We start from the raw sequence: 25,051 nt of genomic DNA on the forward strand, positions 1-25,051 counted from the left end.
TTAGCCCTTTAATGTGCAATTTATTCACAACCTGATTCATTATAAACTCATACCTTGCATATACACACACAATATAGCAGTTATGAAAGTACTAATTGCCATGTGCTTCCACAGACTTCCAGCATTCTGCACATATCACTTAGAGAACGTCTGTTGCATATGCAATACTGTTTGATAAAAGATATTGCACTTTTCTTCATGTAACTGCCCTATATATCTTTATCTTACAGAAATAACATGTGTTCCACCTGATATAGCATTTGTGGACATTATTAACAAGAAGATATATAAAGAGGATGAACTGTTACAATATACATGTTTAAATGGATACAAGCAAAGTGGAAACTCTAAATGTGGTAAAAATGGTTGGAGTATGAAGCCAGAATGTGAAGGTAATGTGCCGGTGTTTGACTCCCTGCTTTTCTCATCACAGATTAAACAAAACATTACAGTAAACTCATCATATGAGATTAATTCACAACCTTTTTCATGGACAGACTGAATTGAATTCTTGTTTTCCATCTTAATAAGTCGTTCTGTTATGCTGTTTATATTTGTGAGTGTCACGTTGAGGACCCCGGCCCCTCCCTTTTGGGCGTGTGTTTACGTTGTCCACGTGCATCGTCTGCGTTTGTGAATCTACGTGGTTATGGTTATGTCACGTGATAATTCGTCTCACCTGTGACTCGTCTCGTAATCACGTGGGGCTAATGTGGTTTGTCTATTTATTGTGCGCTCGCGCAGTGTCCTGTGCTCGTCGTTGTCTAATGTTTACACGTTCCGTGTTTATTCAATGTTTCTCGTGCGCTATTGCGCAATACTTGTCTACAATTAAAAGTGACATCTACCAAAAGGAGGATTCTGTGTCTCGTCCTTCGTCCTTCGCCGAACGTCACAGTGAGAGGGTTAATCTTTCTTTGTCTAACAGAAATCACCTGTGTTCTTGGGTTTATATCTGGATTAAAAAGTACATCTCCAAGTGGGAAAAACATATTTAAGCCCAAAGAAAGATTAACAGTTACATGTGAAGACAAACACTGGTTTGGGGGAACAAAACAAACCTCAGTAACAATTCAATGCAACGACAATGGTGAATGGGGAACGTCAATTATATGCAATGGTAAAAAAAAATGCTAAAATATTAAAACAGAAATATAAAAATAAATGTATTCCTTTTGCTCCAGTGTCAACATGTAACAATGACAAATATCATTGCAGAAATGACCTGTGACGTTCCCAAGGATGAGTACTTGTATAGTCCTTACGTCTACTTTTCTGGTGATAAAAGACTGGGAGTCACAAAGGAGTATCATTGTACTGATGGCTATGAACATACAGCTTCATATGCTACTTGTAAAGTCAATGGCTGGAGTCCACAACCACTGTGTACAAGTACGTACTGCTTTTGGGTTCAATATCAAGTCAATAATAAGCATATGCATGAATGCATATAATGATTCTGTATTTTCATTCTTTTATAGAGATTAAATGTCCCAAACCAGTGATTGAAAATGCAATGATACTCACAACACAAGTTACTTATGAAGCAGGTGACAGAATTAGGATGCAGTGTTTGCCTGGATATGAACCAGAGAGTTTTGTCATCACTTGCTCACGTTACAACAAGCAATGGCAAAATAAACAAAAATGCACTAGTAAGTATCTGTTTGTTAATCATTTGGAGAAAGGCTGTCAGTCCACTTGAGGACATGAATGTCTTCCCTCATGAACACAAATGTTCACAGCATAGTTATGACTGTATGAGGTCACCTCACAAAAGTGCCCTTCACAAGTGGTCGTGTAAAACTCGTGTTGCTGAAATCTGGCATCATGTCCCAGTGGCAGTAGTTAAAAAGCCTATTTAGAACTATTTGAATATATACACACATGGACAAAATTGTTGGTACGCCTCAGTTAATGAAAGAAAAACCCACATTGGTTACAGAAACAACTTGAATCTGATAACAGTAATAATTAGTGGTGGACCATTAACGGCGGTCGTTAATTTGATACTCTTATCGGGCGATATAAAAATTATCGCCGTTAATCTATTCTTAAAGTTGGGTTGGGAACTGGGACAAAATGGGTAAGCAAACTATGATGACTTTCAGTCTGATAGTTTAGCTCGGCTGTATTCCTAACCAAATTGCACAGTAGGGGCGAGAACGAGTTTTCAAACCTGTGAATTACAAATCGTACGTGTGTTTACATGGATGCCGCCACGAAGTCGCCCGGTTTGCTTCATGGAAAATTCATTTTTAGGAACGCAAAGTGTTACCAGAGCGGAGCTCGGAGCGGTCGTTTTCTGCATGGTCCTAGCGCTAGAGCGTCGCTATTTAAATATTTCTTTTTAACTGTTAAAACTGCAGACTTTTGAAAATTACGTCCGTGAGGTTAAATGTACTAAATGTTGGCTTACATTTCAAATATCATGTTTAGCTGAATAAACATGTTATCCACCCCTTTTAATGTACAGTATGTAGGCTTACAAATTCATGTTTAACTGATTAAACCGTTGAACACGAGTAGCCTACATTTTATTGAGCATGTTTTTTTTTCTTCAAGTATCAAAGTAGCTTCCTCAAGCAGTCATTGATACATTTTGGAAACAGGAGATGAGCCCCTGGTCTAATGCACCCTCTGTATCAAGAAACACTATCTCAAAAACTGACTTTTAGTCATTACTTGGGTAGCACACATATGAGCCATTTTAATATAGATTAATCTAGATTAATTTCAAGATTTCAGTGAGATTAATCTAGATTAAAAAAATTAATCTATGCCCACCCCTAGTAATAATAAATAAAAATGCTATGAAAATTAACCCATGAAAGTTAGACATTGCTTTTCAACTATGCTTCAACAAAATTATACAAAAAAATAAACTCATGAAACAGGCCTGGACCGAAATGATGATATATATATATATATATTATATATATAATTTAGTTAATGATATTAATTAAAATATTTTGTTGCACAATCTTTTGAGGCAATCATTGCAATCAATTGATTTCTGTAACTGTCAGTGAGACCTCTGCACCTCTCAGGAGGTATTTTGGCCCACTTTTCATGAGCAACTGCTCCAGTTGTCTCAGGATTGAAGGGTGCGTTTTCCAGCCTGCATGTTTCAGCTCCTTGGAAAGATGCTCAAGGTGATTTAGGTCAGGGCTCATAGAAGGCAACTTCAGAATAGTCCAATGTTTGCCCCTTAGCCATTCTTGGGTCATTATACTATTGCAAGAGCCATGACCTGTGACTGAGACCAAGCTTTCAGACACTGAGCAGCACATTTCTCTCTAGAATCCCTTGCTAGTCTTGAGATTTCATTGTACCCTGTGCCAGATGGAGCAAAGCAGCCCCAGAAAATAACAGAGCCTCCTCCATGTTTCACTAATTAGCGGACACACCATAATTTACCATGTCCCTTTGGTCACATTATTTTCAGGGTTCCATAATTTTTGTCCACGCCTGTTTAATGAGTTTACTTTTTAACATAATTCTGTTGAAACATGGTTCAAAATCAGTGTGGTATTTTCATTGATTCATTTTCATAGAAATTGTATTTATTACTTTTGTCAAAATCAAGTTATTTCTGTCACCAATGTGGGATTTTCTTTCATTAACTGAGGGGTACCAAAAATTTTGTCTACGTGTGTGGTGGTGTAAGCATAGCGAGTTCAAGACTCTTCCATACTCTCCCGGCATCATGTCTCTTTCACATATGGCATCACTCCCATAACCTAGGGAAACCGAAGGCCATTCGCTAGCCTCGCTCCGATCAACAACCACCAGTGTTCTCCATCCTCCTCACTGTAGATCTCTCCTGACTTTTAACTTATCCGACTCCTCCCCCCAATCACCTGGGCTGGTCCATTTTGTACAGACAAAGGGGCATGGACGTAATTTTGGGGGGGGACGGGGGGGACATGTCCCCCCCACTTTTTCAAAAGCCGGCTTTGTTCCCCCCCAGTTTTTACGGTTAAAACCAAATATTTAAATAGCGACGAATCCATGTCCCCCCCACTTTTGAAATCAAAATTACGTCCATGCAAAGGGGGGACAACATTATGTAATCCACAACAGGTGCATTACCTCTGCTGGTGACAGTATTGACTCCATAACAGTGTGTATAAAGTATATAAAATTTCGAACAGTGCACTAGTAAGTATCTGTTTGTTAATCATTTGACGAAAGGCTGTCAGTCCACTTGAGGACATGACAAAATGTCTTCCTTTATGAACACAAATATTCTCAACAGTTATGACTGTAGACACAGTGTCCATTATGCATATGACCGCAAAGAATTATGAAGTCACCTCACACAAGTGATCAGGTAAAACTCACCCGGGTTACTGAAATCCGCCATGTCCTAGTAGCAGTAGTTTGAAAAGCATATTTAGACATTTTTTTAAATAACTACCGTATATGTAGCGCCCCCTAGCTAGGGGTTACCAGACTACGCCACCCCTTAAATATATAATTTACCTTAGAGTAAGGGGAACTCTAAAATAAAGTGGACATAAAACGTGAATGCGTTACAAAATACAATCTTTATTAGAAAACTAGATCAAGCCACATCCAATGTCAGTTTTATTTATTTGGTGAGAGTAAAAAATAAGTTATTAGTTATTAAATGAGTTATTCAGCGAACTGCTATGGGCCCAGATTATGAGGCAGTATGGGGTCAACTAAACAGGACTGCAATAGCACACGTGAGTTATTGAAGAGAAGAAAAAAACACTACACAGCAACCTTAAAACTGCAAAGCACTACAAATCACACAACTAGTGAATACACCTTCAAATATGGTTGACCCCAAGTCCCCCAGTATCTGTCACAGTTGCAGCCACAGTTGAATAATCAAGAGGAAAAAACGGAAGAAAAGAATCATAATAATACTAATAATAATCAGGGTGGGACGCTAACTTCGCAAACTATAGATTTTTTAAGAGGCTACATGTAAAGCGAATGAACATGTCTTTTCTAATTCAAAAGGTGTGGCTCTTACTGTGTCACTCCAAGAGATGTGTGTATAAACCCAAGTATACACAGGTATAGTTAAAAAGAACACTTAGAGATCTGGTTTTGAGTCAGAGGTGCAATATTTAATAAATGAACAAAAGCACATTGCAAACAAAACACAACAATAAAAAAGCAGTCAAAAGTTTTTTAATACATAAATGTAACATTTATTTAATACTAAAGGGTCTATTAAACAGGAGATTCACTCATGGAAGTCTTGTTAATGAAGTCGAGGATTAAGTACACTGCCTGTTCAGCAGTTCAGCAAATATACTGCTGTGTAATGGTGGTGCTAATTGCTAAATGACTTGAAGAATCAGATCATGTATGGAAGTGGTTAGAAACAACTCGCAGCTACATTGGCTTACAGCATCACTAAGTGATTCGTAGCAAAGCTCTACCAGTTACATTTAAACTATGAATCATTGAACACTAGTTCTTTGCCATGACTATTGCAGTAGTAGTGACAGGTGTTATGTGACAGGTGTCAATTCCTACAAAATGATTTAGGTTTAAATATTTACAACATGATTAGCTTAGCTTACACAGAGATGATTCTTCTTTCAAAAGACAACCTAAAATCATTTTATTTCAAAATGGAATTAAAGATGACCATGGAACTCTTGTATCCTGATCATTTCATATCTTCATTGTACCAGCATTCCTTCATGCATTCCATCATATTTATTTTATTATTTTAATTTCTTAAAGAATAAATCCTCAAGAAGTAAATAAACAGCAGAATTGTTTTAAAAGACTGCCAACACATTTTGCCACACATTGGTCCTGTTTTTGCATTGCAGTTGCAGAAGGAGCTTGTGGTAGAATCATATTGATCAATGGATTCATAAATAATATCAGGGGCAATGATGGATCCCAGTATGCTTCTTATTCGTGTGACAAAGGTTACAAACCATTTCATGAAGAGTTGTGGAAAACAGTAATCTGCCAAAACGGCATTTGGAATTCTATGCCACAGTGTATACGTGAGTGACTAACTGTTCATAGAACTCATATCAGCAGCACCATCCACTACATAAGAATAATAGTTCATTACTGACTTCATGGTATGTGATCCTTTCTCAACAGGAAAGGACGAGTGTGGATCTCTTCCCAGTGTTGAGCATGGGAAGCAAATTCAAATAAATGAAGCTCATCAACATGGGCAATCGTTAAAATTTGAATGTGATTTTGGCTACAAATCCAGACCGTCTTCCATCACATGTTTGAATGGACAGTGGGACAAACCAGTCTGTGAAGGTAAGCCATGTTTACTTACTAATGAATGAAAGACTTTTAGGCCTCTGGTGTGATGGCAGTAATGTTTCATTGGTTTGTGACCATGTACATATATTTGACTACAGATCACATTCCCTGCCACCTCTTAAATCAATTGACAATGAAAAATGGAAATATAAGGCAAAATGATATTATAAAATGATTATTAGTGATGTCAAACTCGAAAAGCGGAATCAAACTGAATCTATTAATTTGAATCACAGTGTTCCGAAACACTGTTTCGAAGTGTTTCACTGTTTCGAAAGCGGAAAGCCAAAAATGTCACACAGTTTCGATACGTTTAGAACCTTTTCACGCATTTTAGTCTGCACTTAAGTTCAAGCCACTGGTCTGAGATCAGAATGTTTGTTGTGATTAAAACTGATTACTTGTAATGTCTAGTAAATAAAGTATTACACAAGCATTTCCCTACCTTGCAATGTAAAATGAATAGACAGATATATCAATCCACTGACTAACAGTGTATCATAATGAAAGGTACATCTTAAAACAACTCCGTTCTCTGCAAAATAATATGTTTTCATGACTAAAATTTATGAGGGACACAATATGCATGTAATTTTTCATAAAAAATTGAATTGAATCATATTACTTCTGTTTCTCAACTTCTGAAAAAGTTGTGGATTTAGGCCTGGTTGTGTGATGATTCGAACGTATCACAAGATCGTAATCATTTTCCGAATCAATTGGTTCATTTGATTCGATCTCCCAAAAGCCCCACTTTTGCCATCACTAATGATTATATTATAAATTATTCATTTTACTTACACATAAAAAACTATCAAAATAATTAAATAATTAAAATAATTTAAAAGATTATTTTACTTTTACTGATTTTATTATGATTTGCAGAAAACATGACAGCAAATTCTGTCATGACAAAATCTGTCAAAATCTGATTGAAAGCAAAAATTTTTTAACTACATTTTACACTCAAGTGAGTGACTTGAGTCGAAGTTGTACTTCCTAGAAAAAGACTTCAGACTTGACTTGAAACTCATCACTAATGAGTCACTCAACTCGGACTTATTCAAAATAACTTGTTAACACTAATCACGAATCAGTCTGTTATCCAGGCGCTGTGTGTGAAAGAGCCAATTTTCTCATGACGTATCATAACATTGCTAACTCATTATTTGACTCGAACTTGTATTTTGCGACTTTTGAACATCTCTGCAAATTACAGAAATTACACTTCTCTATTGTCTCTTAATTTCTGACGAAATTAGTAATGAATTTCTTTTTAAATGCTGTTAGATGCTGAAATTTTGTCAAAAGTGAATCTAAACTGCCTTGAAATGCAAAGTGCACAATGCAGGGTTTTCAGTGCATCCATTTGCAGAGATGGATATTCCAGGTTCAGAAAGTAAAAGTCCTCACCAAGATTTTGCCTGGATTGTGTTGATTCCACTAATTTTACCTGGCTTGCACTAATTAGAAAATCCAGCAAAGCTTAAGTAAAATCCTGGGAAGGAGTTTTACTTCCTGAGTATGAAATGTTGACTTCTGTCCATTTGCTCTGTCCATTCTAGGCTGTCTGGAAAATTTTATATAGTAACATCATAGCTCCATATCATTGAAGCATGTAGTCAAAGTAAGTGGTTATATAGCTAGGAACCCAGCTGGCACACAAATGTGGTTGAAATATGATTGAAATACTGTCTGTTGTTGTTTCAACGTTGAAACAAAGTTGAAACACATTTAATGTTAAATGATTGCGCAAACGTTGAACTATTAACGGTGAATCAACATAATATCTTCAACCTGCCTTTCAAGTTCAAAAAACACAATACAATAAAAAAGTACAAACAACTCTTTGGCATTGGATGAGGGTTTTGAAAGGTATTAATTATTAATATTATTAATAATATTAGTTTTTATTTATTTATTTATTTATTCATTCGTCCAAAAACATCGTCAAAAACAGGCAGGTATTAACCAGGAAGACAACATCAGGCAATGAAAGTTTGAAATGTTTTGAGGCAGAAACAAAATTTCGCAATGACAAATCAACAAGTTTAAATAGAGCAGGAGAAAGTATTCAAGATCAGGCAGAGCAACTGTGAGGCTTGTGTTTGTGATCACTCGAGGGATTCTGACAGTTGTGCTGTGACGCTCGGGGGTCGGCGAAGGACGAGACACAGAATCCTGCCTTTTTGACTTACGTCACTTTTAATCATACAATGATTGCGCAATAGCGCACGGATAACAAAACACTCACACAGCAACGTGTAGACTTTAGACAACGACGAGCACAGGACACTGCGCGAGCGCACATTAAATAGACAGACCACATTAGCCCCATGTGATTACGAGACGATTCACAGGTGAGACACATTATTCACACAACAAAGCTATCACCACGAAGTTCCGAAAACGCAGACAGAGCACGTGGACAACGTTTACACACGCCCAAAAGGGAGGGGCCGGGGTCCTCAACATGACATGTGCCATCAGTGAAATGTAAAGGTATGTGTGTATGTTGTGAGGACGACTGACTACCTAGCATGAAAACGAGTGGATGAAAGAAAAAAAAAACGAGTGGATGAAAATTCAATATTTTAACAAATTTAGATGTTTGTTCGTTAAAAAAATAGTTGGCACTGTACACAGGATGTACAATATTGATGACATTTGCTTTTCCTCTTTAGACACACACAAAATCACACAACAGGAGGCAATAGACACGATGGCTAAATACCTCAAGTATGCACCGGAGAGGTTGTGTGGTGGTTCTCGGAGAAGAAATTTACAGAGAGAATAAAAAAATGTTATTGTTCTTTTTTCATTATGGCATACAGTTGCTTTTTTCCTCTCTCCCATGCAATTTTGAGCATCGTGAACATGAGTTTTGTGGTTTATTCAAGGTTGAATGTATGACGTTGAAACAACGTTGGCATATCAACGTTGATTCACTTTTCAAAATGGACACCAAATCCAATGTTATTTCAACCATAACATGTGACATTGATTCAATGTTGAAATGCCTGCTGGGAAGGTATGCAATATTGCCTTGGATAGAACAATGCACAGAACAATGTTTCCATTAGAGTTTCTAGTCCATCAGAAATGTGGGGGCATACTAGATCTGTTGGACTTTTCACCGCTAAATGTACTTTATGATGAGGAACAGAATCTGCTCCATATTTGACCTGTCATTCGTGAATAGGGACTAATCATCAGTAGAGAAATGATGATGGGTACAACTGCATGGGTCCATATGACTGTTGCTATATATGTATCAAAACGTGCCAATTCTGTCTTCTCCAGTTAAATATTTTGTGCGTTGTATGCGGGTTCGCCCCTTCAACCAATGCTGCCAACTGGATAACAGACCCCTCCAACCAATGCCACCCTTCCTCTTGTGCCATCTTCACGGCAAGAAGCTCTTTATCCCCGATGTTGTAGTTCCGCTTGGTAGGGGTTAACCGGTGGGAAAAGTAGGCACAGGGATTGAGCTTGGACAGCATGCCTGACCTCTGAGACAACACCGGTCCGACCTCCTCGTCGGAGGCATCGAACTCCACCACAAACCGGAGGTCAGGGTCAGGCATACAGAGAATGGAAGCAGACACAAAACGTGCTTTCCGAGCGTCAAAGGCCGTCTGTGCTTCAGTGGACCGGTTAAATGGCCCGCATGACTTTTTGGTCAATGCAATGAATGGAGCTGCCACCGCACAGGAGTTCTTAATGAAGCGCCTGTAAAAATGAGCAAACCCCAGGAAGTGCTGGACCTGATGGAGCAATGTGGAGTTAGGCCATTGAGCTACTGCCTGGGTCTTGGCAGTCACCAATTGTGCAAGTTATCCCACTTAAAAAGATGAGAGAGGCCTGTAATTGACATCATAGGTAGACCTCAACTATGAGAGACAAAATGTGAAAAAAAATTGAGAAAATCATTTTGTCTGACTTTTAAAGAACTTATTTGCAAATAATGGTGGAAAATAAGTATTTGGTCACCTACAAACAAGCAAGATTTCTGGCTGTCACAGACTTGTAACTTCTTTTTTAAGAGGCTCCTCTTTCCCCCACTCATTACCTGTATTAATGGCACCTGTTTGAAGTCGTTAACAGTATAAAAGACACCTGCCCACAACCTCAAACAGTCACACTCCAAACTCCACTATGGTGAAGACGAAAGAGCTGTCAGAGGACACCAGAAACCGAATTGTAGACCTGCACCAGGCTGGGAAGACTGAATCTGCAATAGGCAGGTAGCTTGGTGTGAAGAAATCTACTGTGGGAGCAATAATCAGAAAATGGAAGACCTACAAGACTACTACTTAGTAGTGTACTACTACACTACTAATCTCCCTTAATCTGGGGCTCCACGCAAGATCTCAGCCCGTGGGGTCAAAATGATCACAAGAACGGTGAGGAAAAATCCCAGAACCACAAGGAGGGATCTAGTGAATGACCTGCAGAAAGCTGGGACCAACGTTACAAAGGCTACCATCAGCAACACACAACGACGCCAGGGACTCAGAACTTGCAGTGCCAGACGTGTTCCCCTGCTTAAGCCAGTCCATATCCAGGCACGTCTGAAGTTTGCTAGAGAGCATTTGGATGTTCCAGAAGAGTATTGGGAGAATGTCATATGGTCAGATGAAACCAAAGTAGAACTATTTGGTAAAAACTCAACTCGTCATGTTTGGAGGACAGTGAATGCTGAGTTGCATCCAAAGAACACCATACCAACTGTGAAGCATGGGGGTGGCAACATCATGCTTTGGGGCTGTTTCTCTGCAGGAAGACTGGTCTGTGTACATGAAAGAATGAATGGGGCCATGTATTGTGAGATTGTGAGAGAGAACTTGCACAATTGGTGACTGACTAAATACTTATTTTCCCCACTGTAACTGTAGACAACGACGAGCACAGGACACTGCGCGAGCGCACATTAAATAGACGAACCACATAATCCCCACGTGATTACGAGACGGGCCACAGGTGAGACGGATTATCACAATACACAACCACAACCACGGAGTTCCACTGACGCAGACGATGCACGTGGACAACGTAAACACACGCCCAAAAGGGAGGGGCCAGGGTCCTCAACGTGACAAGGCTTGCAAATTCATGTTTAACTGAATAAACTGTTGAACACGAGTAGCCTACGTTTTATTGAGCATGTTTTTTTTTCTTCAAGTATCAAAGTACAACAGCTTTCTCAAGCAGTCATTGATGCATTTTGGAAACAGGAGATGAGCCCCTGGTCTAATGCACCCTCTGTATTAAGAAACCCTATCTCAAAAACTGACTTTTAGCCATTACTTGGGTAGCACGCATATGAGCCATTTTAATATAGATTAATCTAGATTAATTTCAAGATTTCAGTGAAATTAATCTAAATAAAAAAAATTAATCTATGCCCACCCCTAATAAAATAAGAGAGAGATAAGAAAACAATTAAACAAATTAAATTTTATTAAATATCAATTAAGAAAACTAAAGAATGTAACAATTGGGATAGATGATTTCATCTCGTTCAATTCTTAGCATTTTCTTGAGGACAAATAATGAATGGCTGACGGGTGGGGTGGGTTGTAACACAGCTTAGAACAATCACCTTACAACTAAGAAAACTTTCTTGATTTTTAATCATTTTAAAGAAAGACTAACAGAGGTGTGCCTGCAAATGTTTTCAAAAGAAGCATCTGATGAGGTCACAAAGAAGGACAAGTCAGTCGGATCAGTTGCACAGGCACATGGTATCTGCCATGTAACACACACACACACACACACATTAATGTTGTTTATTATTTGACCTACATGTTCTTTACACAGGTACATTGTATTAGTGTTCATTAAGCATACATATTGTTAAATAAGTTTGATCTAGTACACTAATTTACACACACACCCACACACATTCCTGAATAAAACAGAAAGTGGATATGAGTTTTGATCAGTCACAGAGAGAGAGAGACATTGTGCTGGATTGTTATTTTATTTTAAAAAAAACTATTTTTGAAGCATTTTGCATGATGTGGCCTCTGTTTTTGCTTCTTTTGTCTAATTGTTATAACTTACCCCAGCATGTGTTACAACCTACCCCGGTAGTGGGGTAGGTTTAACAAGGGAACACCATGTATTTAACACCAACTCATGGCAGCTGTTATATTTCAATTGAAGTTTGAATTGGTGCAATTTGTAGTAAACAAATGGGTGTACTTTGTATAAAAGTTTGAAAAGTCTAGCTCAAAAATTCAGTGAGTTAAAGGTGCTGAAGCAAAAAGTGTTACAACCATACCCGGTCTCCCCTACAACCGTAGGGTTAAATTTACTTATAGTAACTAGTAACAGGTAATACCAGGTTTCCAAAGTGTTAGAGTTGATGATTTTGGTGGAACCATCCAAGTATGTTCAACATCAACCCATGTGCAGTCCGTCATTGATCCATGTGTAGCCTATATCCATTATGTCATATTTTATAATTGGCAGGACAATAGTTGTGAAAATGTGGAGTCTATGCTTCTTGGAGTGAATCCTGTGGTACACGTGGTAATGTTTGATCGGTTTATTCTTTCAGTAGAAATTATAGGTTGTGGAAGGCTTAACAGGGATAGAGAAATTTGAATAGGATAAACAATAATTTTTGATTATAGCCGTTATCTCTGAGACACGAGGTGCCAGTGTTGGCGATCATTGTTTTGCAAAGGGCGACGTAATTCAGTTTGGGAAACAGCTGGGGGAAATTTTTGCTGATGAAAATTCATGATGAAATTAGTGGAGTCACGCTACCCTGCCTACTAGTGTCTACTTTGTGATTCTTTTGTGATGATTATACCACTTGTCCTTTTCATATGTTTCCCAGAGCTTCCCACTTCATGTAATATGTGTCTTCTGTTCCTTGTTGTTTTCTGTTATAAGTAGCATTTGATTCTATCTTTGTTTCTTTCTTGCAATTCTAACTGGCTCTAACATCCTTCAACATCCTCGGCACCGTTACCAATGGAATGTCTGAATAGGTGTGTTGGAGGCCTCTGTTATTTTATAGTAAAACAGTATATTTGGACCAGTTAGTAGAATAAAAAACGGTCTTTGTATCAGTTGACTGCTGGTTATTATATCCTTAATTTGGATCGTGTCACAGGTTTTTGGTGTGCGCATGTTATATATTAAACCCTCCTTTTTCCCTGAGACTTGGCATGATTGCTTCCTTTTTCATTTGCACCCCTGCCTGTAACAATTTTATTGTGGTGGATGGGTTTTTATGAAATGTAGGATGCCAATTAATGCTGCATAAATTACTGTAGTTATTTGTTAATGTCTGCGTAAAATGTTGGAAAAAGAAAAGAAACTGTATAATGTAAAATGTTTTTAAATTTTTGCATATATGTGACGGGCAGGGTGAGCAAAACAAAAAGGAAACGATCACGCCAAGTCTCAGGGAAAAAGTATGGCTTAATAGAAAAAGTGCGCAAACCAAAACCCGTGAACTGATCCAATTGAAGGATATAATAACCAGCAGTCAACTGGTACAAAGACAAGACATATATAGATGAACAAACGACCCTCAGGTGAGACGGATCGCGGGCTCCGCCCACATGAGGGACGAACACAACACCACAACAACATGACAGCTGCCGCTGTAGACGGAGGCGACCAGTAGGAGGCCCGCCATACCGTGACAATATAAAAGTTACGGACTGATTAAATATCACACATGATTTGAGGGCACTTTTGTTTAGTGTAAATATTCAAGGAGGCTCAAACCTTGCCTCCTCAGACAGTCACTAGTAAAGAGTGAGTTAACTACATTGAGAGTGAGGTTTCTACATTTTTTAAAAATAAACTCAACAAAGAGGTTCTTCCAGCTTAGTTGTATAAGATTTTTACATATTTTTCCCCCCATACTGCAGCAATAGAAAGCAGGTGTGATACTCCTCCTGAAGTAGAAAATGCAGTTATCATCTCTTACATCCAAGATGAGGAAGGGGATCAAATAGTGACATTTAAATGTCGAGACGGTCTAGAACTTGTTGGACATGACACAGTTCACTGTCTCAACTCACAATGGATGCAAAAACCAACATGTAAACGTGAGTAGAACACAAAAAGGGAAAAGAAAAATTCTATTGATTTCATTTGATGATCATTTTATTTACTATTATTATTATTATATAAGGAAAGGAAACATTTATTATTACTAAGGTATATCTATTAACTATATCCTATTTACTCAAATTCATCTGACTCCAGTATAGTCTTGCTGTGAAAGAGAAAATATTGTAAAAGATAATAGATAATTAAGATAATCTCTTTAATCTTTTTCAACACATTTTCTTTTTTTTCTGTGTTCAATACACTGTATTATATCACATTATATTTGTATTATTCACATTTGAAATCAGAACACATCTATTTATCAGCCCATTCTATCACTGATTGTTACTTGACCTCTAATCTATTGTTGTTTTTGTTGTATATCAGCCACCAATACTGACCAAGACAGAAACGCTGGACTTTCATTGAATGAGACCTTCTCACATGGAGATCAATTTTTGGGTCAAGAAAACAGCACAGGTGCGTGTAATGGACAAAATTAGACAGACTTAAGATGTGAAGGTAAGCTGCTACTCAATGTTTAGAAAGTACATATTTTCTAAGACACATATTTTTCCAACTATTTATTTTAACCAGTTTTAAGTGTGTTATATCTACTGGCTGAACCAAATGACCCCTTTACCAAAATAACTAGTATTATTACAAATGAAACAGAGGCTTGACAACAAATCACTTTACAGGTGTCACATTACGGCCCCCGAACCCTCCCTTTGGGCGTGTATGTACGTTGTTTGCATCTACTTGTCTGCGTCTGTGTATCTCCGTGGGTGCGGTTGCGTCCTGTGATAATCCGTCTCACCTGTGGCTTGTCTCGTCATCACTCGGGGTTTATGTGGTTTGTCTATTTAATGTGCGTTCGCGCAGTGTCCTATGCTCGTCGTTGTTTGGATCTATCTGTTGCTGTATGTTTAATGTCAATAATAAAACAAAATGTTATAAAATTAGGTTTAAGCTAATAATTAATTAATAATGTAAAAAATATATATGCGGAGCCGTTTGGGAGCCGAAAGAGCCGGCTCTCCACAGTAAGAAAAGCCATTAGAGCCGCATCTCAAAATAGAGCCGAAAATCCCATCACTATAACGAGGTGCGCAGAGCGAGCGGGGGAAGGGCGGTGCGCGGGTGATGGGTATCGTGTGCTATTATAATTATTAATTTGACTAATATTATTAAACAATAAAGTTGTGATTATGTGGACTTTGCTTGTTTTCATATTTATGAATTGTTCATTTGTAATAAATAAATAAATAAATAACGCATTCACGCGAGCGCCCCCCTGGACAGCCGGCACCCCTAGCATTTGCCTATATCGCCTAATGGAAGGACCGGCCCTGCGTACATATAAAGACATGGACAACATTAACACATGCCCGAAGGGAGGAGTTCGGGGCTGTAGCGTGACAACATCATCTTTAAAATATTGAGTTGTATTCCATATCATCAAATATTATACATAATGCTTGCTGTGATGAGAATGGCGTCGAGGAGTGATAATGAGGCAGACACAAATGCTGAGGAGCAAGACTGATTATGGGCAAATGCAAGAGAATAGTTGGAAAACAGTCCAAGGTCATATCAGAATATCTAGACATGTAGATACTTCTTAGACATAACATTGACAACATGGAGAAAAGTGTTGTATAGAAACCAGCATACAAATAGTAGCTAAAATTCGTTAACACTGATAACGGTGACTAATGTGGATTAACAAAGACCAGCAATAAGTGAACACAGGGTATATATACACACACAATACTAACAAGGGATTAAATTCAAGACATGTTAAACTCATTACAAGGGGCGGGTTTACATAAGAACATGGAGCGAGCAACCAAGATGTTACCACATTGGCACATAACAACAAAGACTTGACAGACAGCTGTGGGCGGGGCCAAGCATGACTCTTGCACCCTCTATATTTCAGTCATGCTCTCTAAGTGATCCACGTATAAGAGTAGCAAACTATGATGGCAAATAAATATTCACAACAAGCCTACTTTAGAGAAAGGGAATAATGATATTTGCATTACATCATAGGACTATAATCTGCACATTTAAAATGAAAAGGTTTATCCCATATGTTCCTAAAATCAACACTTACTTTTGCTAATCAATTTTCTGTTGATTTGCGTTGAGGTATAACTAATCTATTGCCTGATATTCACCAACACCCTTGCCTGTGACCCAGCTCTCCTGCATCTCCATTCATGTCTTTACACATCCAACATATTATTTCCTCTAAGGTCCAAAACTTTTGTTCTTTAATGTTTTTTTTTACTATTCTTTAAATAACCATAACCTATTTCAGTTTTCCCAAAAGTTGTTCATCTTTGTGAGTGATACTACTGTAATTCATACACACACACTTTGCCATTCAGCTATGTTGTATCTTTAATGATGCCTTTAACTTCTATCCCTGCTCTGTGTGTTTGGCAGCAAAACATGTTCACATCTTCGTAAACTACCACCTTACCTCTGCGCTCCCCTTTGTAACCTAGTGAGACCCTCAGCTAAACCACTGGTATTCTCTGTCACTGGTATTCACTGCTGTTTCCGTGACCTTTAAACCCATCTGGCTCCTTCCACTGATCAAATGGTCTGCTCCATTCTGCATAGACAAGGGGACAACATAAAAAAATCCACTAGCAAACATATTGTGGCAAAGCCAGGAAACCAGAGGCAGGGAAGTTGCTCATTTTAACTCTTTTTAATGCAGCAACAACATCACAGAGAAAAAAACTCTTCACTCTTACAAACACTTCTATATACCAAAACCTCACTCACCTCTGTATTCTAACTACTGGACACGGTAACAGTGCCTAAGCAGAACTCAAGGGGCATTCTGGGTAGATGAATGCCCCGCCCCCTTCTAAACAACAACAAAAGTTTCATCCTCTGGAACAATGAAGTAAACACGTCTTCATCTAATAATCTTGTGTAATGGTTTGCACTCAATGTTACATCAGCGACAAAAGGTACCACAACATCACTTCATCTTACATCACACCAGTATCGGTGATTGATGTCTGTTGACCTCACCATTTATGAAGAAATTTGTTTCATCTTCTGAACAGCATCTGATATGGAAAATGAGGGTAATGAATGAATGAATGAATGGATACTTTATTCATCTCGAAGGAAATTAGGGTCTCAGTAGCATGTAACAGTGATGTGTGTGTGTGTATGTGTATATATATATATATATATATATATATATATATATATATATATATATATATATATATATATATATATATATATATATACACACAGTAGAAAGATTCACACAGTATAAAATATAATATAGTGCATGCAATAGAAAGTATAACAGAAAAAAAAAAATAAGTGGAACAATAACTGAGCAGCCAGATGTATACACAGATTAACTAGACAATATATATAGGTATATATTATATATATATATACACAGGTATACATATATGGTTTTAAGTTTTAAGATATTAAAGTATTAAGTATTAAAGATATTAAGTGGTTATTAATATGATAATATGAGTGATATGAGTGAAAAATAGTGACACAGTGGCAGAGTACAATTACACTATGTACTGTATATAAAGTGACAGTTGTTATTGCATTTAAGGGTGGACTGTTGCAGCCATGTAGCCCTGCATGCACATAGATGTACTCACATACATTACCAGTCTAATCCATAGTTGTGCCCCTCTGGCCCTTGTAGAGTGATGTTGCAGAGTATTGGTGTTGTAAAGCCTGATCGAGGGACAAAGGACTTCCTAAGCAGCTCAGAGACAGAAGTCTTTCACTGAACGTGCTCTATGTTTCACAAGTTCTGTGTGTAGTGGGTGTTTATTATTGTCTAGTATTAAGTGTAGTTTTTTTAAGGTCCTTTTTTTAAGCCACTATAACCAGTGATTCCAGCTAAGTGTTGATCACTGACCCAGTGTAACGTGGCTCGCGCCACGGAGCGAGGAGACGGACACAAACGCTGAGGAGAGCGAGATTTATTCATGGGAATACCAAAACCAACGTTAAACGGACAGGCATGGGTCAAACCGGGAGGGCAGCCAGAACAAGAAAGGATAACGGGCATAATCAGACAGGGAAATACAACGACGGGGAAACACAGAACAGGCAGATGAACACGGATAACGGTAAACACTAAGCGAACTCACGAGCGGGGCCAAACAGCGAACAGGGAAGCACAACCAACAGCATGAACAACTGGATAGACAAAACAACCGACAACCAGACAGGGGAATTACAGGGACTATATGAACACGAAACTAAACTAGGGACAGGTGCTAACAATGATGACGGGGCGGGACTAACGGGCAAGGAATAACAGAAAACACGAGGAACAGACATTGGAGTGACAGTGGGGAGAGGGGGGCGTAGCCCTACGTGACACCCAGCTTGCATAATCAGCTAATTTACATGTTTCCTCTTTCTTTGTAATTCTTCCCCCCCCCCTGTACACAACAGCATAAAACAGGACACTTTCTATGGGGTGGCCAGAACAGCAGTTGTAATTGTGACATCTAGACCAGTATTTGGTCATCCAGCTTTTGGTTCATTGATAACAGAACCTGTTTATCTGAATTTAGTTGCCTTACTTTTGAAACTCCCTGAACTTACCATTGTAATATATTGTGGAACCAGAACATGATGTGTTTTGTTATGTAACATCTGTCCATTCTCAAAAGAAATGCATTGCCTTCAGCAATTGCTTCTCCAGTCTGCAGTGTCGCTCATCTCCAAAACGTCTACTTGTCTTCTTAGCCCTACGCATCTCTTGCTCTTCTCATCACAACCATCTCTTCCATCATACATCTCAAAATTTATGTATGATGTATGATGAAACATTTTTGTTTCATCCCATACCCTACTGTCTTTATCCCAAGACCCATCCTGAACCCAGTCTGTAACAATTTCATTCCTAATTCCCCTTTATCCCACACTCGCCCAATTTCATACTAGGTGCACTGTCATCCAAGCTTCCTGTAGCTCCCCGAATATTAAGAACCAATGTCAGTATTTCTCATAAATCTTCTGTTGACTGGTAACTCTATTTGCTACATTTTTGGCTTCTGACTGGATCTCATCATACTCCCCACTGCTTTGTTCTCCTCCAACAACCTCCTCTCTAACACCTCAGAACTTGACATCACGTCCTTCCCCAGACATCATGGAGGGCTTCATGACCACCATATTCATTGCCCCAACCTGCTCCCCTGTTTTTTCCACCAACTCCATTGACAAGGCCATGTGAAAGTTCACTAATATGAAATTATTGTTTTGATGATGATTCTGACTGAAAAACAGAGCTTCAGGCTTTTACATCACAAACAAAAATGGTTTTAATAAATCAACAGTGTTGGCCGGATGCGTTACAAGCAGAAAAAAAAATGAGGAAAGAAGAGTAGTGAAGATTCTTTTAAGACTTCGGCAAGAAACTTCACTTCTGTCTTCTTTTCCACTACTCATTTGTTTCCTATTTCTGCTATCAAGGATGCAACAAAAATAATAAAGATGCTGAGGAAGGGGGAATTTAATAGCAGGAGATTTTACTACTTTACACTATGTTCTGGAAATTCTGTAACCCTTAAATGGTAAGCACAATAAAAGTCAGAAACAGTTAGGTAAGATAAAGAAGTAAAATAGATTTATTAAACAAAGTATGGATCAATTCAGAGTTCTCATTATACATACACTCAAGAGCGCCTGCAAAGGAGAGCTAATTCCCCACTCCGAGCTCTAATCTCTTATACTCTAGTTCATAAGCACATAAGATGAGGTGAACATGAGGTGATTAAAGCATATCATTGGATGAACATAACATAAAATCACCCATGATTTGACAACCGTATATTGGCTTCTCCCTACATGCCCCTCCACGCTTGTTGTTGTCTGAGAACCGACATGGCCACTTCCATGTTGAGAGGAGGCCATCTGGCGTCTCCAGTGAGGTTGGTTTAGGTACACCTCAGTCCCGGAATGGGCCGAGGACGTCCAGGGTAGACAATACAGTTTTCTAAGGCCTAGCATATTTATAAATCACATCTCTAAGTATATGTCTAATATGATTAACAGATACTAAGCAACATAGGATAGAATGGGAAACATCATAATTTCCACCACAACCTCCACGCAGATTCTTTATAGCGCAACACTGGTGTGAAATGAGACCCAGAAAAATTAAAGTATGAGAATTTCAGTAATTTCAACTTAAAATAAGTCTACTAGATGAAAGAAACATGTCACATAAATAATTTTTTATGGAATGTCCTTTAAAGTGGACAACAGTGTGACGGGCAGGATGAGCGAATAAAAAGGAAGCGATCACGCCAAGTCTCAGGGAAAAAGGATGGTTTAATAGAAAGTGTGCAAACCAAAAACCCGTGCTATAGATCCAAATCAAGGATGTAATGACCAGCGGTCAACTGGTACAAAGACAAGACATATATAGGCAAACAAACGACTCTCAGATGAGACGGATCACGGGCTCCGCCCACCTGAGGGACGCACACGACGTCACAAAACAATAACAACAACAGCCGCTGTGGACGGAGGCGACCGGTAGGGGGCCGCCTCACCGTGACACTTTTGATATATTTTTTTCTGTTTTGCATTCATAACATATACTTTCTGCTCTTCGATTTACTTTTGCTTCTGTGGAACTATTGAAACAAAAATCACTCCATACAACTTATTCCTAAAACACATGAATTATAGGCTTTCAAAACATAATAAATGCAAATTATTAGACAACTTACCTCTCTTGCTCGCATAAAATGTGGTTAGTAAGACAGCAGTCATTTTTAAAAGGCAGACTTTCTGTTGTGAATGACCCACCCCAACAAATGATACATCATTGGAAAGGCCAGGATGTGCTCGACATGGTACAACAGGTTTTAGCACAGTAGCGTATTTTGTTTTTTAAATAACTTTTGGAGACTCATGTCCCCTCCAGAGGACAAAAATGAATTACCAGGTCTTACAAGGATGTATAAACATATGAAGCATATCTGTAGGAAAGAGACACATATATCAACATTTTGACTTGCCAGGTAGCACATTGGACCTATGTGGAGAATGGATTTATCGGTCATATTAATAGCTCATACAGATCAGTGGAAATGTCTCGGTCCTTTGGTATGTGCACAGAAAAGATTGGATGTCCTGATAAATTAGAGTTTGATGGAATATGGGGTCATAGCTAGACGTCAATCATGCTTTTATTCGTCAGGTTTGCTAGGAGAGGGTATACTTGCTACCATATAACCATCCACATCTGTAACACTGTGTGTGTGTGTGTGTGTGTGTGTGTGTGTGTGTGCGTGTGCGTGCGTGCGTGCGTGTGTGTGTTAACAGAGCAAAGACAGGGCTGTGTTCAGCCCTTAACCGTCCCATTCAAATCCTTAAAGGCGCACTATGAGGAGGGTGAAAATATTACTTATACCTGTTCAATGACCCCAGACACTCTTCTGACCTGCATCCAAGGGGAATGGATAGGAAATGTGACATGCAATAGTAAGTATAGAAACACTATGTGTAATGATGTGTTTTTCAAAGAACCATATTGAATGAAACTTAATAAAATCACTTAATATAATGACAACCATTAAAAGTGACTGTACATGTTGCCTTTTATTTCAGGATCCTGCATCATAAAAGATGAAGACTTGATAGAACATAATATAAAGATAATTAGTTCTTTACATCCAAAAAACCATGCAGAACATTCAATAAAAATTCAATTTCAGTGTCTTAAAAATAAGTATCGAATAGGTAACACAAGTTTAAAACAGGAATGCCAAAATGGGAAAATTTCTTTGCCTACTTGTGCATAGGTATTTTCCATTAAAGTGCTGTGATAGAGGTTTACCTTTATAAGATTAAGAAGTATGCTTTTAGTGTTAATATGATTCTGTTTGAAGAGTGTGATTTACCATGATAGTCTGAATGTGTGGCAATTAATTCAGCAGTACTGTTCTTGTTCAGGTTGTGTATGCATATTTCAGCAGCATCATTGAAGACATTTCTGAATGTGCATTGTAACTTTAATTGCAACAATATGTTATTGAGCTGACCCATAATCATTATCAGGCCCTGGACATCGAGTGCCTCCTGAAGCAAGTCTGAAATCTATAGATGTTATTAAAAAAATGCAGAAATCTAACATCACATTTAGTGTTCAACTATGGCTAGCAGTAATCTTTGTTTATTATTATTCATTAGCCATGTTGAGTCTTGTGCCATACAACATTTGACTACAAAAAACTGAGAATACATGGCCTTAACTGTTGGCAGTCTTTCTATAACCTAAAATTATACAGACTTAGTATAATATTATTTTTTTGTGTTTATGTGGTGGTCCTCATGAAATCATTAAGTTAGCTGGCTTTACAAAGACATATCAATTAGGGGGACAATGTGCTGAACTGTGGACACTCAGGAACATGACTAAAAAATACTGCTGTAAAACACAAAAGTGTCAGAATAAATACAAATACTGCTGTGTCCTCATGTCTGCATTAAATCAAATTAATCAAAACAGTTTACCACATATCCATTTGCAAGTTCATCCCAGTTTCCATAGTCTACCTGTGTCTGCATGGGTTTCCTCCCACAGTCCAAAAACATGGAGGTTAGGTAAATTGGCATTCCCTCACAAAAATTCTCCCTGACTGTGTGTCTATGTTCAATAAAAGCAGTTGTCTGAATGTTTGTGCATGAATGTATGTGTGTATGTCCAGTGGTGGATGGTGCTCTGTCACTAGGGTCTGTCCTCTCTCCCCTTCCTGCACCCCATTCAGTCCCCCAGGGGGCTGTGGATTCTAGTAGAGAGTACGCTGTGCGCAATTGGCTGCCACTTCTCGCCAGTGTGTGAATGGTCATGTACCTGTGTTAAAATTGTAAAGCATCCTTGGGTATCTTGAAAGGTGCTATATAAATTGAACATGTATTCATCTATAATACCATTATAAAATATAGGAGGCATCATTAAACAGTCGTGCAAAATGTTCCCTAATTACCTGAGCTGTTTTAGCAAACATTGTCATTTTGTTTTGATGAGTTTGATAACAGGGTTAAGAATTAATCAAAGTTTAAAATGGGTGTAAAGGTGATACAGCAGAGAAATAAATATACTGAAGACTCTATTCGAAAATACCTCAACACTAGAAATATCCAAATGAATTCAGCATGATCATCACACAGTAATGATGTTTCTGCAGAATAGTTTGAGTTAGGGTTAAGTAGACACGAAGACACACGTGAACTGCAAGTTTCTTAATCTTAAAGTGTAGTTTAAATTTGAACCTTAGCAGTGAGCAAGACGAGTCAAAGGCACAGGTAAGATATTAAATTAAAATAAAGTTTAATAGAAGTATTGCAATTATTAAAAGAAAAACAGATCATACACTCAAAGCATTAAATACAACCTCTTAATCATGAAGTTATACTAACTTCAACTGATTACATAAGTACTCATGACATAAGGTCATCTCTGGTAATAACATTGTCCGGTGATGTCAGCCCTAGCCCTCGCTGGACCATCAGGTTGAGGATGTGCTGCTAGGCCCCCTGCTGTTAGCCCAGCACAGGCTGGATACCTACATCATAATTCTTGTTGACAGGAGCATAAAGAACAAAAGAAATGCAGAATACTAAAGAAAAAAAGGAACTCAGTAAAAAAAACTTTGCGAATTAAGGATCTGTTAACAAGTGTCAATGTCAAACAAAATTTATTTGTAAAGCACATTTAAAAACAACAATAGTTGACCAAAGTGCTGTCCAAAGAAGATATACATAAAAATGCACATGCAGGCATACACAGATATTGTGACGTGGTGCGGAGAGAAGAGGTCATAGGCAGGTCCATTTTGACTTAACCTTATACTGCAGATTCGCACACCCGGTGGCCATTTTTAACATTTTTGACATAGTTCACATTAAAACTAGATATCTCAAGTTGTACATATAGGAAAATTATCATTCATGGCTCAAACTGAAGTAGGCAGTTGGGGGAACATATTAATACACTTCAGTATCATATTCACATAATTTGGTTTATTTTAGAGCCTCTATTGCAGATGCTAATATGCCAGGAATGTCACAAATGCTGACTTGAACTTGAACATGACTGGAATGTATATTCACATAGTTATTCAAATTAGGTATCAGAAATTACAATAAATTTCGCTAGGGTCTTTTCTAACAACACAGAAAAAATGGAGCAAATCCATGCAAGCATTGAAAAGTTATTCAGCTTTATCCAAGGTATGTCAAGTGCACCACACCCATGTCTAAATATGCCACACCCAACACACACCATTAGCCAACTAAGCTAACATGCCAACAAATTCCTTACACGAAACCGAGGAGCTACGACAAACAACAATGCTGCACATATTACAGCAAGACCAGAAAATTCCAATGACTAAATTTCATGTCCAAATATGAACGTTATGATATCATATTTATGTCCAATATAGTCCGACAGCATAAGCTAGGTTACCGTAGCCAACTCCGGTAGCATCCGACACGATACAGAGTGCTGCAGCACTCAAACGCTCTAAAACTGTTTATAATCTAACGCTTAGTTAATGTTTAGTATTAGAATATATATTTTGTACAATATCGCTTATGAAAAATTATCCATTGTTACTCACAG

General features: G+C 38.1%; 1 protein-coding gene across 9 annotated transcripts in view; it reads left to right on the forward strand.

Annotated features, from left to right (window-relative positions):
- LOC143528735 (complement factor H-like) overlaps window positions 1-22,902 on the forward strand; it is a 41,075-nt gene extending 18,173 nt beyond the window's left edge. For 6 of the 9 annotated variants that reach the window (XM_077024598.1, XM_077024595.1, XM_077024593.1 and 3 more), the window contains 10 exons: window positions 231-392; window positions 929-1,120; window positions 1,219-1,392; window positions 1,482-1,655; window positions 5,829-6,011; window positions 6,115-6,285; window positions 14,193-14,372; window positions 14,764-14,856; window positions 21,748-21,906; window positions 22,033-22,902. In XM_077024598.1, the coding sequence (XP_076880713.1) occupies window positions 231-392; window positions 929-1,120; window positions 1,219-1,392; window positions 1,482-1,655; window positions 5,829-6,011; window positions 6,115-6,285; window positions 14,193-14,372; window positions 14,764-14,856; window positions 21,748-21,906; window positions 22,033-22,226 (1,682 nt within the window). In that variant the 3' untranslated portion in view covers window positions 22,227-22,902. Of the gene's footprint in view, window positions 1-230; window positions 393-928; window positions 1,121-1,218; window positions 1,393-1,481; window positions 1,656-5,828; window positions 6,012-6,114; window positions 6,286-7,856; window positions 7,919-11,189; window positions 11,275-14,192; window positions 14,373-14,763; window positions 14,857-21,747; window positions 21,907-22,032 lie in introns of those variants that run through there. The other 3 variants (XM_077024600.1, XM_077024599.1, XM_077024594.1) reach the window with 3 other exon arrangements.
- The last annotated feature ends 2,149 nt before the right edge of the window (window positions 22,903-25,051 follow it).

This window comes from Brachyhypopomus gauderio, chromosome 12, assembly GCF_052324685.1.
Source record: "Brachyhypopomus gauderio isolate BG-103 chromosome 12, BGAUD_0.2, whole genome shotgun sequence".
Taxonomy (NCBI): Eukaryota; Metazoa; Chordata; class Actinopteri; order Gymnotiformes; family Hypopomidae; genus Brachyhypopomus; species Brachyhypopomus gauderio.